Here is a 17,938-nt window from a genome sequence, read left to right as displayed (position 1 = left end):
TAGCTGAGTTTCTGACCTTTCTGTGGGTATGCAGCATGTCTGTGTTTGTTAAAGTTAGACATGGTTTTATGACGCTTTTGTCTCTGCGTCTGACGCTGCCCCCGATAAAGAAGAAATTAAGGTGATTAAAAAACATAACCCGTTAATGATGACTGTAATTAATTAATCACAATCAACACGATAATTCGACACCCCTAATAAAAATAATAGTAATTTTAAAAGTTTGGTAGCGATAACAGCTCGTATCATGTGGCTGACTGGAAAATTCTGCTTTCTCACGCCACGAGACAGGTTCGTGGCTCTGAGTATCGTGATTTCGATTTCAATACACATATCGTTACAGCCCTATTAAAAAGACAAATTATTAAGAGACTGATGAGTCTACCTCCCTATCCTCTTGTTCACTTGGTATGGCTTTGCTTCAAATTGAGTTCTAAGTGCTATAGGATGTATGGAGTCACTGTAGATTTTCATTGTTATTAACTTTTAATTCTGTGGTGTTGTGCTGTAGAGTCAGGGGATTTCCCTTGATAGCTCAGACAGGTCAAAGTGATGTTGACAATCAAAAACAACAGTAGTGTGTCAGAGTTGCAGCCTCTGTTACTGAGTGCATGACATCATGTTAGGTGTCATGTTAAATGACCCTCCCTAGTATAAACACATCAGATTATAAAATACACCTTGAAATACTCAGTAATAATTTAAAAGACATTTTTATTCAACCTTAACTTACCAAACTGAGCCTGCTGCCATCCCAGAGCAGAGCAGAGCAAGGCCAAGCTTTTCCCACTTCCAGTGGGACTCTCCAGCAAGCAGTGCTGACCATTGTTCAGCCCTCTTATAATCTACAGACAAGACACACACATTAACACAGTAAGCTCAGAGCATCAGTAGTTCAACACTAACTCTATAATGTGTTAGTGCGTGAATGACCTGAATATGGGCAGATTGGGTTAGTTTAATTAGTGAGACGAAATTGGTTTGATGTCCCTCAAAGGATGAGTGACTTAATTTGTTTTGAGTAGGACTTGATTCATTGTCAACCATTTTGATAATCGATTTGAGTGTTTCAGCTTCTTAAATGTGCATATTTTCTTTGCTCCATATAACAAAGAAAGCATCAACACTGAATACGTTTGGTTTGTAGACTAAGAACTAAAGACTAAAATAAGGTTTGAAAAACACTGATCATCATTTTCTGACATTTTATCTACCAAACTATATTCTCAATACTCTACTCATGTATCCAATAATGCTTTGAGGTTCAAACAGTATTTAATTTGACTTGCTTGTATGAGGACTGAGTCCAGTTCGACCAGAACACATCTGAAGCACCAGTTAATAGACCAGTTACAAACATGCAAAAACAATTATTTATTTGTTATCAAGTTTATGAATGCATTATGACTCGAATTAATGCGTAATAATTATCTATACATTTGAACAAATCCATATTTAAGCACACGTATTATCTTGTTTAACTTCTGGAGTGGTAAATGTGTTACTCACTGAATTCATCATGGCCAGCTGGGATGGATAAGCCTTACAGGGGAAGTGGATCTTCACCCCTCCTATTGTATATTCCACTGGTGATGTAGCCATGATCACCGTCAGCTACACAGAAATGTGACTTTAAAACAGACAAACAACACTAATTAAGCTAAGAGTAACCATAATTTATTATTACACGGACAAACAAGTGAGTGTAAAAAATAGCTGCATCAGTTACCATCAGTTGACATTAACTAGCAAGCTTATTGGTACAACATTTAGCCAATTACTGAACTTGCCAACATGTGTGCAGTTACTTGTCACCTACCTGAGACGTCACTCGTTAGCTAACTGCTAACTACCTAATACATACAGTGTTTACGGCGTTACTTTCTTGACCCATTAATGTTTATATTTAACGATAACAAGCGCTATTGAACATTGCATTTCTCTTTCCGAATAAAGGTGTACGAACAAATAGTCTGTTTCGGTTCTCGTGGCTCTCTCTTGCTGCCTGTGTGTAATAAACATTCCCGCTCATACAAATTAGATTGTGGCACTTGGCAGGAAACTAGACTACGTGCGCATTGACTTTCCTGTAAGGGCTTTCAAAATAAAATAATAATATTTCATTTCATTCATTTATAACAATATTTTCCCTAGAACATAATCTGGGTGGGAAAATTATTTAAACTGGAAGTTCTTACTGACTGCTTAGCATCAACAACATTTCTGGTAAGTGGTTATTTTAACGCGTTGGGGTTTTATTTTGAAGTCTGAGGCGGCTTGTTGGTGACAACAGTGAAAGTGGTGACATTCCTGGATAGAAAATTTACATTCAGATGCGGAAATTACGTAGGCAAACGTGCGCGTGGTACAGAGTATGCCAATGTTGTTTGTTTACATGTGTTCGATTTCACGGTCCAAAGCCAACGTTTACCTCCGTTTTATTTTTCCACTTCAGTGATAGCAGTGGACTGTTTTTACTACAAACAATATGACCTGTCACATTAGGAAAAGTGCACATCTATATAATAGCATGGATGGTGGCTTAATAGCATTTAACAACTGCTCCAGTTTAATACTAAACAGCAGCATCATTCATGTTATTAGAAACACCTGTGCTTGTGATTTTTACAATAGACTAGCTAAAGGCACCTAGTTGGACTGTACATTTAAACACTGACATGATGTATAATTGTTATGAATCAAAATTATATTGTGATAAATATTTAATAACTAGTTTCAGGATGTAATTAAGAATGATTTTCAATACCATTAATATGTTGGTTATTTTATTGAATTCATAATTAGTAGTTTGTCCATTAAATTTCAGAAAATGGTGGAAAGTGTCTGTTGATGTCATCAAACTGTTTTGTCTCCAAACGAAAGATACTGTTTATTGGCAGAGGAGCAAATAAATCAGCTCATATTGACATTTACAACTGAAAGACTTAATAATCACTTACTTTAAAAAAAAAAATCTCAAACAGATTGACTTAAATTTGTTGGTGATTAATTATATCATTATTCGATTCAACCAATTTGGTCACAGTATGTTTGTTCAATGTAAACCACTGAGCTTCTAAGTCATATCCTCAACATGACAATCGTATGTAACATAATTGTATTTCACATGATGGCAATTCAAAGCTTAACAAGCAGTCTTTTTACACAGCACATAAGTAACGTAGATATCTCAGAAATACTCTTATTTAAATTGTATTTCCAGCTTTACATTTGCAATGTGCACTGCAGTACAGCCATCTGAATCAGGTTTGTCATCATAAAATGAGCAGATTTATGAGATTATATCAAAAATAAAAATAGCATCTCAATTAAGAAAGAGATTGTATTTGCTGAGAGAACACATCAAACATCAATATCATTACTTGATATTTTAATAGATAATGTACAATATTTTTGAATGATCCAAAATCCATGTTACAAATTCTAGTTAAAATCATACTTGGCTCCATGAAAATACATTATCATAAAACAAGGTTTTACAAGGATTTAGACATCGGTTCCATCTGTAATTCTCCTGTCATGTTCATTCAAATCAGAACTCTCAGAATCGAAATATACGCCATAAAACATTTTCCATTTACAATGTTTTCATTTTTAACTCCAGTCATGCATTCAATTCTTTCCACATGGTCTTTAAAATGAAAAAAAAAAGTCCCTTCGCAAAGACATTACATCACCATTGTAGTGCAAAAATATTCCCTCAGAAAATCCACACAGAGTGTTATTTATTCACAAATGACCCTTGTGCATACATCAGTAACAGTATTGCTGCAGAGTGGAAGGGACAATGGCGAGAAGGAGAACACTATAAAAACCAAGTAACCTTGGTGCAAACAAAATAAAATAAGGTGGCAGGATACCATGGTGATGAAACAGTAACATGCTTGTGACAGAGCATTTGTCTTATTGCAATACATGTAGACATGATGTTGTGCAGCCACAATGGAAGTCTGGCAGCACGAACTAATCACAAAAAAAAAAAGAAAAAGTGTTGGTCCCTCTGAACCAAGGGAAGTTGTTAGCAAGCGGAGAGGGAGAGAAAAAATCTATACTGGTAAAGACGGACACACCAATTCCTGCCAAAGCTTGAGTACTGCTAAAATGCATTCTTGCAAACATCACAACAATGTATGCAACACAACTGTTGGCAAGATTTATCCCCCAAGATGCAGAAATTAAAAACAACTGGTATGATCTAAAACTTCACCAGCGGGTCATGTCAAATATACAAAAAATAAACAGAACAAAAACACCCACTACATTTATTCACCCATCATATACAATGCAATAGCTTACTGATTTGTGACTTTAGCAGCACCTTCATATTCAAGACAAATCTCCAGTGATTAAATAAGATGAGAATAATAAAAACACAGGGTGTGTGTATTCGAAACTTGAGAGAACAATAAGCTGAAGTGGATCTAAAATGAAATTCCATGTTATTATTGTTATAATAATACAATACAATAATATATAAAAATATATAGATTTCTTTTAAATGAACACTGTTTCTTACTTCTTAAGACACTACTGTAAAATGTGTAATATGTACACCAGTAAATACAATGTTTGCAGACAGGAGTGAAGTAAGACATTTACTCAGCCTTTCAGAATGATTACTTCATTTTTTAAAACACTGACACAAGATACAGTTTCCAGGAAAAACCTTTTTTAAGGTTTGAAATTTGTATTGTACTGGTGTTGAGCAAGAAGACCAGAGTTTCTATAAGATTGTTTTGAGTTGCCAGAATGTGCAGGACAACTGCAAACACAAGGAAAGTAGACACCACTAGACACAGGGATGACAGTGGAAGGCAGCTAGCTGTGTGTGTATGTCAAGGTTCCCACACTTTGGTTGATATAAAATTCAAGGACTTACCAAGGCCATGTCCCTAAAATTCAAGGACCAATTGTGCCGGCACAGCTCAAGAGGACAACTAATAAGAGCCGCTTCACCCGCTCTTACCCACTAATTGCTCTGGATGTAATCTCTCATCAATGACAAAGAGAGACAGTGTCCACAACAACACCAACTCTGTTCTAAAATTGGTCCTAGATCTGTTTAAAAGCTGGGACGCACCAGAGCGGCTCTGTTCCACGTGTTGAATTAGCAGCAATGGTGTAAATGAAAGAGGAATCACTCTGAATGGCTGTTAGCTGCACAACTCACCACAAGAGAAGTAACACTGAAGTGACACAGTCAAACAAACACATACAGCTTCAACTAAAAATGCTCATGCAAGAGGCTTTTTTCATTTTTCATCAGTCTCCAACGACACGATGGCCTCCTTTCTCTTATCAGACATTCTGATGATTATAGCTGCATTAACAAGTGGTTAGCCAGTGAGTGGTGGTTTTGTTGACCCTCTTCCAGTTTCCCTTTATACTGGACAAATACAGACTGCTGCCAAATGCTGATCTGGACTGTTATTTCATGACGTGCATGCACAGGACACACAGTATGTTTTTGCAGTGTGTTCTATGCTGTTTGGGCTGAAGCAGATGGATTTTCTTCTTTAGGGAAGTGATTGGGGACCTATTTTGGAACCACTGGTACCACTACAGCCAGGAGGTCTGTGAAGACTCGAAATTCATCAATTAAAATCATTGTGATATTTTTATAGTACATACTCTATTATGTAGGTCAAAAAATTTTTTTTTATCTCATCCAAGTTCATAGATTATTTTCTAATCAAACTATGTATTGTTGAATTACTCCAAAGGAAATACACATGGGCACCTCCAGGATGTTTTTCAACTCCAGAGTTGGCTTAATATGCTGTTGCCGGAACTTCACATCATGTGAAAGTCAGAAATAAAACTAACCGTGATCAAAAATAGCTGATTACAGTACCAGTTCTCTGTCGTAAGCAACTGCAAACAAACTGCAAAGTGCGTGCGTGGCCGTAAGTTGGTACCACATGACTGGAGTGTTTGCCCCAGAACAAGTGGCCCTGCTCAGGAGGTGATGGGTCAGAGAGCTGAGGTCACTTTTGTCTCAAATAGATTTCAGGTTTCAAATAAAGGTTCAGGTTCTCCGTTCTGTAAAGTCCAAATGCTCAACTCCAAGTCCTGAAAAAATGGAGGACTTGAGTCGGAGTCATGGATGCGAGTACGACAACATTGTTCAGTACACACACACAGTTGTCTTGTTATGCTGTTGGAGAATGGGGGAGACGTTAGTGGACTCCTTTTGTTTCTTCTCTGCATTGTGCTGCACCAGTGGTGGCCTGTCTACAGACCCGCGCCGGCTTTTCTTGGTCGAGTGGCCTGATGATGATGATGATGATGAGGATGATGATGATGATGCTGCTGATGATCCGTCATTAGTTCTTTTGTTGCTGGGTGTCCTTCTGCCAGCTGTCCTGTCACTGGGACTGGATTGACTGGGCAGCTCAGTACTGCTGTTCGGACACAGTGGAGTCAGAGCAAACGGGTCAGAAAAATTCATGTGGTACAGGCTGCTGCTTCCTGATAAGCCATCTCGACGCTCCAGGGCAGGGAGGAAATCACACATGTCTGAGGGAGGGTCTTCCTCTGGAGGCCTCTGCAGGGGAAAAGAAAAAAAAAAGGGAATGACAAACTGTACTTGCACCTACAAATAAAAACATAGCAACGAGAATTGGGAAATATTCTTGCATTTTCCAACAACACAAATGACAAATATGTGACCCGCCACGGACCAAGCGGGAACAAGTCGGCAAAGCGCAAAACGAGAAAAAACAGGAAAACTTTTTTTCCCCCAAAATTAGGGATTTCCGTTTTTTTCAAAATTACACAAGTTGAAGTTTTGAAGAAGCCACTACATGCTTCAAATCACAGTATTGTGGGTCTTAAAACCATAAACTTTGTGTTTGAATTAAGGTTGTTTTATCGCTGTGAATCCTAGTTTGGGTGTGGCGATTTCACATTCCAGAGCTTTTGTTGCTTTTTCAGCCAATCAGCTGACTATCACGGAGAATACACATGGCTAATTAATATGCACGTAGCGAGAGCGAGAGTGGGAGGGAGGGGGAGAGATAGTCTGTCCAGCAGTTGTGTGTGTGTGCAGTGTATGTGTGCAGTGTGAATTAAATCATGATTGTCATCAAAGCAGTCATCATCAAAGCTTTGTTGAACAAAGGAAGACAAAGAAAACCGGAGAATAAGTCAGCTGTGGCACAAAGACAGAGACAGCAGAGAGACGGCTGGTGTGTGGACTGTTAGCATTTTAAGCTAGCGATATTTATGCTAACGTGTTAGAAGACTTCATCGTCACAAAAACAACAAACAGATGATTATTCAGCGGCTGAAAGAGAGCAAGACAGACACAGTAGTTGTCTGAGATGATGACGTGACGCCAGCACCGCTATATCTCCTATCTAATTGGACTTTTGGAAGTGAACAGACGTAAAACTGCGACGAAAAGGAAGCACGCCCGGACCTCTTATCTGATCGGAGGCACTGAAGTCTGCCGGAATACCTTTCAGTTTCTTATGGGGTGAGTTTTCATTAACGTTGTTTATCTATGTTATGTTAGTGTTCATTCAAAGTCACATACAGACGCACATAGGGACGCTGTCTTTTAATAATTCACTGTGCGTTTCATAACGCCGTTTGGCTACATTGTTTTTAGCTGTGCCTAGGGTTACCACCTTTCAGAAATGAAAATAAGGGATGCCCCACCGCGGCTCCTCTGGGCCATGACCACCACAGAGCCGACTAATCTAGGACATCTAGGCACGTGTGTTGTAAGGGTGTCAGGGGTTTTTCTAGTAAAATTTCACTATGGTGAGTACAAGGCGAGGGAGCGGAGCGACCGAGCGGAGGCGGGTTGGTGTGGAGCATTTGAAAATTTGAGGTAAAAATGGGGCATTCTGAGGCTTTTTGAAGGATCATTATGGTAACATGAAGTAAGGCCAAGTAACTCAAAACATTACAGATCTCTGTATTACAGAAAACATCTACTTTTGGAAGGAGCTGGGGAACACATGAACATGAAATGTCTTTATTGGCAAGAGCAATATAACTAGGGATGCACCGAAAATCAGGAAACAGTTGGCTGAAACCGGAAAAACCGAAATAAGTTATTGTGCTAATTCTGTACCATTGTTTTTTTTCTTCTAATTTTGTTATGGCAGGGACTGTGTGTGCTTACCTCACTAAAGTCAAGGCATTGCAATTATAGTATATTATATTATAGAGTGCGCCCCCTCATCTGGTGCAGCGGGCCTTTTTTTCTGCGCACCGCACCTGCACTGTGGCTTCTCTCTCTCTCTCTGCTGCGTTGTGCGTCGCTGCTGCGCGCTGCGCTTTTCCTCCAAGCGATCTTTCCGTATCAGCACAGACTGGATTATTTCTCTATACGCAGTTTTATCTTTACATCCAATAATAATCTTTATGACGAGGATCGGTACAGTCGCGATGACGTGCGATGACGACAACTCAACAGCGCACTTTTCATTGTTTTCACTCCGTGGTCTCAATCTTTTTGTAGAAGAGCTTTAGTTTAGTTGTAATTAAGGGAATAACCGATTAATCAGATGAGCTGATGTCTTCAGTTAACTGTGAGCAGCACCGATGTGTGGCGTCTGTTGCTATGCAACCGTGATAGCAGCACGCGCACAGAGGACCGGAGCCGGGGCGGCCGGGATCCTGCATAGATCCCGGCACGACAAGTTTGCTGGCCTTATTATTCCCTGTGTTTTATTTTCATCTTTATCTTTAGTGTTGATGTGTGTGTGACAGACATGTGGATTGGATATTTAAGGAAATACGGAACAAACTGCGTCCCGTATTGAACCAATACGGGACGCAACATTTAATTGCCAAATAAAGGACGATTCCGTATTTTACGGGACGGGTGGCAACCCTAGCTGTGCCTGCTTAGCTCGCTAGCTCGGCACTCATATTATAAGCTACGATCATCTGATCGATATGTACGGGAGCATATGACCTCTGCTGAGCAAGAATAGCGTGTGGATAACACACTTAAGGTGCGTTTCAGAGCGTTATGTTGCCATAACGGTTATTAGCTATACTTGAGATTGGCTAGCTCACTATTGGTGTGTTAAAAATAATACCGTAAGAGGAGCATGTCACGGCCCTCTTTGAGATTTTGTACACCCGCATGTTCAGTTTGATAATTCATATGCTTTGAGACGAAACTCCCGTTTTCGAAACCTAACATTGCATTGAATGATGTGTGAATGGCACACCTTTGCATGCCTGAATCACACATGTGATTAACACAATGTGTGATGAACTTGTTAATTACACGTGCGATTCATGCACATAAAGGTGTGGCATTCACACATCATCCAAGCAATACTACTGATCAATCTATACTGATTCAGTGATAAAGTGCCTGTTAACATGAACCATGATATGCCCAGGATTTTTCAGAATCCTGGGCAGGATTGGCATGTGAAGTTGCTGCCAACCCATGTATCTAAGGCCTCAGTGTGGCGTCTATACATGAGGTTGGCTAAGGCTCTTGGTATGTGTAAAAATGGATTTCTATACAATAGCCAAATGCTTATATTGACCATTAACACTATGAGCCATTAGAATGAACATAAACATAATATTTGTCTTTTCAGGTGAACATGCAGTTTTTAATCAAGCTTCAAAGCACTGTCGTCAAGTAAAGGGAGCAATGAAGTCATCAGTCTTCCTGATTGTTGGCCACACCAAATATGCCCCTGACTGTGGCTTTGGACTAATCAAGCAAGCATTCATGAGGACCAGAGTCAATACTTTGGCAGACATCGCTCAGGTTAGTTCATTTTATTAGACTGCAATAAGTAATGTGTAAAATGTGATTTTTTTGGAAAAGTAAAATAATTATTTTCATTGTGGTTCTTGTTGTCAACAGGTAGTGGAACACAGCTCTCCTAAAGGTCGCCTCAATATTCCGCAGCTTGTTGGAACGGCAGATGGCAGAGTGATAGTAAAGGCCATCGACTGGCAGACACATCCGAGTCCCTACTTTCGAAAGCTCCCACAGATCAAGAGTTATCAGCACTTTAGGTATTTATATTAAAACTTCTGCATTTTATAAATAAAAAAATCATGAATGGACATAATAGTGTTCCATGTGAACAGTGAGCCATGTTTTAAATATCCTGTTGTGTGCTTCTATTCTGTCACAGCTTTGATGCCAACAGACCAGGTGTGGTGCTTGCTCAAACTCACAGTGATGCAGAGCCTATCGAGTTTCAGCTACTGCGCAACCCAGGAGTTCTGCCCCCTGTTGACAGTCTTCCCGTCCTGGCTTTTTGAACAAATCAGCCTTTCTGTTCTGATGAGGCCAAAGACTTCACATGCCCAGCACGAAAGGTTAAAGCACAGAAGAGGAAGCAGAAGAGGGTGCGCTTGTGATGTTATCATTTAGCCCGCATATCAACTGTGATGGACAGTGGGTACAGTCACATTGTGGGGGAGGAACTGGTATTGAAGATGATAATATAGTCCATGGTCTGGAAAATATTGAACTCTCCTTCACACACTTAGATATATTTTATTTGATATTTGAAGTATGTATCTATCTTTCACCTTTCTTGTTTCTCATTTTTATTCAAGTGCTTTTTGTAACAGAAGAATTTCCCTCTGGGGATCAATAAAGTAAATTCTGATTCTAATCAGTCCACTGAAGTACTTGAGGCAAATAACACTACATTGACATGAACTACATTCATTCCTTTGTTTTCAAACTGCTACACTGTTTCTGTCCTGTGGGCTAACAGATATCAGATGTCACTGACAGCTAGACTGGGTGGGGGGTTGTGACCATGTAAATGTGATGCAAATGAGCAGCTATTGGCCTGGCTCCTCAAGTAGGTCAACATCTTTCAGGCTGAATTTCTCCCTAAAGCAGTTTGAGGAGTGGCTACATTCAAATGGCCACATCTTCTTCAAAAATTATCAGATTTACATGTGTTTGACATTGTTGGAAAGCTTAGAAATCACACTTTCACAATCTGTAAATAACTCTAAATGTCCCGAAGTAGACTTGTGAACATTTTTGCCATGGCTGGACACCTATATGTTAATAATAAATGTTTTCATAACATTTTAGTTTAAAAAAGGAGCAGCTGGGAAAATGGAAACTTTCATTATGATATTATCTGCCCTAATTTATTAATGTGTAAACTTGGCGAATTAACATTAGACTATATATCCGGCTATATCTAGTGAGTTCAACCCACTGTTGAAGTCCATGAGACATTTTTAAACATATACACAAACCCTTTTGACAACAAAAAGATTTAAAAAGTGTGTCTTGTTTTGTTATCTAATAGTTCATATTGTGTCCCTGTGCTCACCTGGAGAAGAGGAGTATCGGCACGGGATAAGTCGGTGGGAGGACACTGGGACACCTTGGACAGGTCAAGAAGCACCTCCTCGTGGTGCAGCGTGTCCTGCGAGGTGCCCGACTCCTGCAGGGCTATTACAATGGCACTGGTGTTATCGGCACGCAACATCCGCTGGCGCCATCGTAGAAGAGCATGGCTGACGAGCTGCCTGGCACTTGATACACTACAAGATGCCTGAAACGGAGAATGTTGTTATTACACAGAGTCCACACAGTGACCATCAGGTATTTAAATGTTCAAAATGCAAAACTGAGTGCAGGCATATCAAACCAAAGCAAGTGTGATTGTGATTGAACAAATTGTCGTTACAAAAACAGATTGGCCGAACGTGTCACAGCAGCTAGTCAGCCACAATGGAGAGGGAGTCCGCAAAGCACAGCCAAGACAAAAATATTACCAAAGAGTTTATTAATTATTAAAGAGTTTGTAGTAAAACCACAGGGTTACCATCAGCTGGACAATTTTAATTCATTTTTGACACTACACTTTCCCACTATGTTAATTGCAGCGATCAAGCGGAACTCATGCTCAAGTAAGTGTGACATAGGAAGTCAAGTCGAGCCCAGCTTTTACCACAACACTCAAACGTAACAGCCAGACAAGCTACTAAAAGAGAAGCTCGGTAACAACAACCCTGAAAGTTGCATGATGACCTATAAGTTGAATGATAACACGGCTCCCATTCACAGAAACAAGTCTTTGCTAATGCACTCACCGCCACTTCGCTGTTGTTCTGACACATCGAGATTGCCTCCTGAGGTGGCACCCTGTTCCACAGACCGTCACTGCCGAGGATGATGTAGCGATGTTTTTTGGGGTCCAAGGTCACCACACTGGTGTCTGGCTCGGGAGAAACAACAAACTCGCCACTGTAGAAGTCGTAGCTCCACAGATCACCTGTGGTGAGAAGACGGACACTGATTAATGCACCGCTGGTTTTGACAAGAACATGACTGCCTAATTGGATCCAATTGTTTTTACAGTATAGCTTGACAGTAATGTAAACAGTACGCCACCTAGTGCCCTGGCTACTGCCAAGAATGGTATCTGGTCGATGACAGTGCTACGACGCACCGGGCCGTTGTGACTCAGTCTTGGTCTCTTCCAGACGACCCGATTCACTCCAGATTTCTTAATCACACTGTCAACACACACAGGAGAGAGAGCAGAGAGTGGGTTATTCATGTGCTGATGCAACAAGAATTACACACAACTGCCAGTTTGTAAATCAACCACATTTTCTTTGTGATAAATTATGCTCGCATGAAAGTAACAGTTTTCAGTTTATGTTTTGTTTCATAAGTTCTTATTTAAATTAATTCAAATTAAACTTAATCCTCCTTTTCTAGTATTCTATATCTTTTAGAACAATATTTGCATATATACTATGTGGGTTTTTTCAAAACACAAGCAAATCTATTAAAAGGCTATAGGCGCATCTCCCATTAGCAGTAAAGTTCTATTATTTTCCCTCAAGGGAGTCTGTATTCGTCATCACAAATTTTGCATAAACAATCATTGTGAAACACACAACACTGATAGAGTAAAGGTTGTTACATTTATATCTTTCACTTTAGCCCCTCTTTCAAAAAAAAGGAGCAATTTAACTATTTTAGCTCACTACTTGAACAGTGGACTCTTAGTAAAGTGGTAGAGGCAAAATTAGTGTTTCATGTGAATATTACTGTTACTGAGCCAATAAAAAAAACTGCATTTTTTTTCGATTCCCCCAAAAGTCATAAGCCAGATCTTTGAGGATGTTGGTGGGACCTTTTTAAGTGATGTTGTAATAGTATTGGAACTATTCTGTGAACTGTGAACTCATGAAACTGTGGAGTTTCAGCTTGATCAGTAAATGTCACAGACAGTAGAAAGAACTTTATCCCTGATACAGTTAACATTTTGTTCTAACAGTGTAAATAAGAGATGCTTATTGGTTAACAATCCCCTCTTTGTTGAAGGAGGGGGAAAGTGAGGGTACTGCTTCATGAAATCTGTTACTAATCTGAAGTTTGTCTTGTTCCTTGAAAGAGAAATAAAAACTACACAGAATACCCATTATCATTATTGATTGCCAAATACAGCTCTATAGAGAAGGAGAGAGGGTTCATACAACAATTTATAGATATAACATAACACAATTTAGAAACATAATCATTAGAAATCATCTATTTTACCCACAATTGTCAAAAATGATTAAAAATGTGATGTTTGCAAAATAAAACCATGTTTTTTCTTTCAAAATTTAAATGAATGTGATGTGGATAATGATGTTCAGGGCAGGCGGCAAAATACTATATTTGATTGGAGGAAGTCAGCTACACCAAGGAACTAATAACATCATGGTTAAAAGGAACCCCGGCTATAAGACTTGTAGTTCTTAAAAGATAAATGTTAGTATCCGTTATAATAAATTTATATAAAAAACCTTCTTGATGTCTTCGTTTTTATAAAATTTGTAAAAATAGTTTAACTCATAGGTCACAATTGTTGTTAATGTCGCAATGCACTCTGAGTAGTGACGTCAAAAGGTTGTAGTGGGGGCTTCGGGACCCTGTTGTGACTGTTCAGCATAAACATGTCATCTGTTCAGCCTTTTCAATTTGAACCCGAGCGAAACATACAGGAGGAGGACAGCACTGACAATGTTTCACAAAACGAGCATCAAAATGAAGAGCAAGAAAGACGGGATGAGGCGAGGATGGACAAAACCGGTGGTGTATGTGCGGCAACTGCGTCTCCATGGTAACCGAGAGGGAGAGTGTTTGTTGTCAAGAGCTCCAATTTTTGTCAGCAGATGTTCACGGTAAGCTATTGTGTGATAAAACTTATTCCAATATCAATAATTTTGGAAATTATTAGCATCCAGAGCTGTCGTGTGCTTTATAGATAATTAGGATATACAGTGAAGTGGCGACTGCAGAAGCGGGTTGTCTGCTCAGGAGAGCATCCAGCGTCTCTTGTCTCTGGCGCTTTTTAACACGAATTTCACTCGCTTCACGCGGGCGTTTAGGCTCCTTATGTGGGAGAATTGTCGGAAAGGCATTTGGTTTAAGTCTCCGTTTGTATCCACCCGCTCCAGTGAGGTCTTTTAGCAGCTGTGGTCGGCTTTCGATTGGCTTTTATCCCCTTGTTGCCTTTTATCGAAAGGCAACAAGGGAAGTGATGTGAGTTTACACAGCTTTCCCACTGACAAGAAGAGGAGAAAGGAGTGGGAAGATGCCTGTGGAAAGACACAACTTCCTAAAGATCCGCGGCTGTGTTCTCGACATTTTTCGCCAGAAGCATTTGAGGCTTTTAGTCGAGAAGGTTTTTTATATCAATTACTGATACTAACATTTATCTTTTAAGAACTACAAGTCTTATAGCTGGGGTTCCTTTTAATAAATCTGAATAAAATATAAAGGCAGGGTGACTTATGCATGAAGCCTTACCTCCCTCCTAAACCTTCAATACGCTCCCTCTCTTTGGGGAGTTCAGGTTTGTGGTCTTGTGTAACTTCCACGGCTCTGATGAATGGAACTGTGGGATCGTCCTGGATCCCTAGAACTACTGCAGAATCCCCAACATGGGCCACATACATGCGGTTCCCTCTGATAACCACTACACTGGCTGTGGTGCCTGATGTGCTTGGGAGGCCTTTGAGAGTCTTTGGCCATTCAGCTGAGATGAGATAAGACAGACACATTAATATACAGTATTAACAAAAGTTATAACCATAACACCTCCACTTCCAGTACAATGAACCACACATTCAACAGCAGCGTAACCTGTTAGACAGGAGATAAGCACCCCGAAGAATGAATTATGAAATTATTTCAGATGGATATCAAAATACATCTGTTGTTCGGGGAGAGATTGATTGCTGTTGGCAGAGCACGCATTTTCAATATCTTACAACCATGTTCAGAAGAAGCCAAAATTGTGATCAAGATAAAACTACAACTGTGACATCCTACTGAACAAACAGGCTTATTTGCAATCCCCTTCTGATAGTACATAGTGCAGCTGTATGAAGTCATTTCACTTTACTAGCGCAATGTTGCTGTTGCCTCTGTCTGCTTTGGATGCATGGTGGATGTCACCACCACGCAGAGAGAGTTATCTGGGGCTGATAGGCTTGACGAGCATTATGTGAACTTATTGACCTACGCCAGAAGGTATATGTTTTCGCCAGAGATTGTTTGTTTGACATTTGAATTTAATATTTAATATATTTAATATTAATAATTTGTTTATATTTAAATATTACACACTACAGCTCTACCTGGTTAGCGTTAGGAAGAAGGTTTGGCTCTGACTGTTCAAATGAATGGAAATCAATGTTTTTGAGCTCTAACAAGAACAGCTGCATGAATGTGTTTTAAGTGCCTCTTATGTACATAATCGATTGAAAAGTGTTTGACAGATAAAATTTACACTGTGATCGAATGAACAGGCATGTCCTGAATAAACTGAGTATTGTGCCTTGCACACACCCTATGTTTGTGTTGTGTTGGTATGTGCGCACGCACATGACAGCTGTAAAACAGCTGACTTGTCCAGACATATCCACATACACACCTAAACAAAATTGTGTGCCTTTGTATGCGTGCCTGAGGCATGACTACTGACATCTTACCTACACTGAAACGAGAGAAGAGCTTGTATACAGTAACAATGTTAGCAGATACAGCGACTCCCAGAAAACAGACAACAATAAACTATGAGCCGCCAAAAACAGTGAACTTCAAACAGCCGGAGAATGTGTTTGAGAGAGAACTGCTGCCAGGCTTTGTTTTTATAGTGAACCGGCTAATGCTAACACTACTAGCTCTGTTGTCTCCATGAAACCCGTGATATCACACTGTAGAAAAAGAAAATGATGCTCGTCGAGTTTTGGAAACAAGTGAAAGAGAGTGTATTACAGAGTCTAAAGAATATTCGAGGTATTCGCTTTGTTAGCTACCCGTGTGTGCAGCACGCTCCATAAAACCGGTGAAACTAAGCGGCTGTAGGCCACAGACTTGTCTGCTGTGGAGGTCTAACATCAGTTAAACAGCCCCACGTTGACAGTTGACATGTTTAAACGTTATAACTTTAGGGAAGTGTCAGTTAACTTACGCAGCTTCTTCCACATCGCGTGGTGACATGCCACAAATCCTTTGCGTATAGCGGCGCAGACTTCCCGGTCACAGTTGGACCAGAAGCCGCGCTGCTTCTTCATAAATTCCCACAAATAGTCTTGCGCAAACTGCGCAGCCTCGCGACCCCCGTGACCGTCAAACACTGCGAAGAACGCGACAGAACGGCGGGAACGGCTGGCCTCTGTCTGCGGAGCTCCCGGTTTGCTCTGACCTCCCGGTGAACATGGATTCGCCGATGAACTTTCGTCTCCTTTTGGCTCTGTGTAAACGGTTGAATCTGGAATTTGGGGGGACCCGGTGACTTCACCGTTATGGGGCTTGTGTGTTTCTTCTGCCGGAGAGTTGACCGTACAGTTGACCGCACAGTCTCCACCGCCTGTCTCCTCCTGCTCACCCGACGTCGACTCATCTTCTCCCGGCTCAGGCTCCACTATAATCTCGGTCACATCTTCCATGTATTTCCTCCCTCCCTGGTCTGTAAATACACTCACTCGCATCAGTATCGCGTTTTCCATTGCTCCAGGAATAAGTCGCTCCCAAATGTCTTTATAATATTAGCATATACAATAAACTGAGAGATCAGTTTTTCTTGTGCTGCGTCCTGTCTTTGTTTATGTTGGAGCGAAGTAGGCATGCTCAAACGCGCTGACGTCAGTACTTCTTCTTCTTCTTCTTCTAACACATGGACGTGTCGACGCCTGTGCAGCTGTCGCCCTCTTCTGGCTGCTTCCAAAATGTGAGGAACTGCAAAGGGAAATGCAGAATATTGCAAACAGTGACTGTGTTTCTTCAGTGTTCTACACAGCGCTCTATCCAATGTAGGGGTGAGTGGTGTTGTCCATGATGGATCTTTGCCACAATCTCACTCACTTTCTTCAGTAAGGTCCAGAGGTTAGTCCAGGACTGAGCTAAAATGACTTTAGGCCTTCTTACAGGACATCTGTATTATTAATCCAGGCCAGTTTGATATTGAAGTAAACACCCAGGTTTTCACATCTATCCATGATCCCAATGTCCAAATCCTCGATGATCACTGGACTGATCTGATGCACCTTCCTGCAAAAGTCAGTCACCATGTCCTTTGTCTCGGTGGCGTTGATGTGAAGGTGATTGAGCTCGCACCACTCAACAAAGTCAGTGGTGACTCTCCTGTACTCCAGATCATTATATTAAGATGCACTTTGGTTTGGTTTGGTTTTGGAAGTAGTCAATTTACGAGAATAGAGTTGTACTGTACTGCTGGCGTGTGTAACAATGGGAATTGTTGTCATTGTACATGGACTGTGAACAAGTGAATGTCGGAGAGTTGACAGCTATAGTTGTGTGTATATGTCTGTTTATACTATTTAAATAAAGACCCATTGAGCAAGGGGTAAAATTAATGATCAGTCGGATTGTTTCTTGAGAAACCACAAAACCTCTTATTCTCATAAA

The 17,938-nt window shown here is 40.4% G+C and overlaps 2 protein-coding genes across 2 annotated transcripts in view; both read right to left on the bottom strand.

Moving 5' to 3' along the window:
- brip1 (BRCA1 interacting helicase 1) overlaps positions 1–1,602 on the bottom strand; it is a gene marked incomplete at both ends in the record, with an annotated part of 57,514 nt that extends 55,912 nt beyond the window's left edge. Inside the window, 2 exons of the mRNA XM_083886875.1 lie at positions 734–845; positions 1,510–1,602. Coding sequence (XP_083743001.1) covers positions 734–845; positions 1,510–1,602 — 205 coding nt within the window. The remainder of the gene's footprint in view (positions 1–733; positions 846–1,509) is intronic.
- A 4,546-nt stretch (positions 1,603–6,148) lies between these two features.
- Positions 6,149–17,028, bottom strand: LOC310924867 (protein phosphatase 1D-like; the record flags this gene model as incomplete). The annotated part of the gene is made up of 6 exons (XM_083886714.1): positions 16,482–17,028; positions 14,813–15,041; positions 12,395–12,519; positions 12,094–12,275; positions 11,328–11,552; positions 6,149–6,568 (listed from the first exon to the last, which is right to left on the bottom strand). The coding sequence occupies exons 1-6, from the start codon at positions 17,017–17,019 to the stop codon at positions 6,149–6,151; spliced, it is 1,719 nt and encodes a 572-aa protein (XP_083742840.1). The 5' UTR covers positions 17,020–17,028.
- Positions 17,029–17,938: the final 910 nt, after the last annotated feature.

Source organism: Microchirus variegatus (genome assembly GCF_963457635.1).
Source record: "Microchirus variegatus genome assembly, chromosome: 3".
NCBI lineage: Eukaryota > Metazoa > Chordata > Actinopteri > Pleuronectiformes > Soleidae > Microchirus > Microchirus variegatus.
Note: the sequence above shows the minus strand (reverse complement) of the source record. Positions and strands in the feature narration are given on the sequence as shown.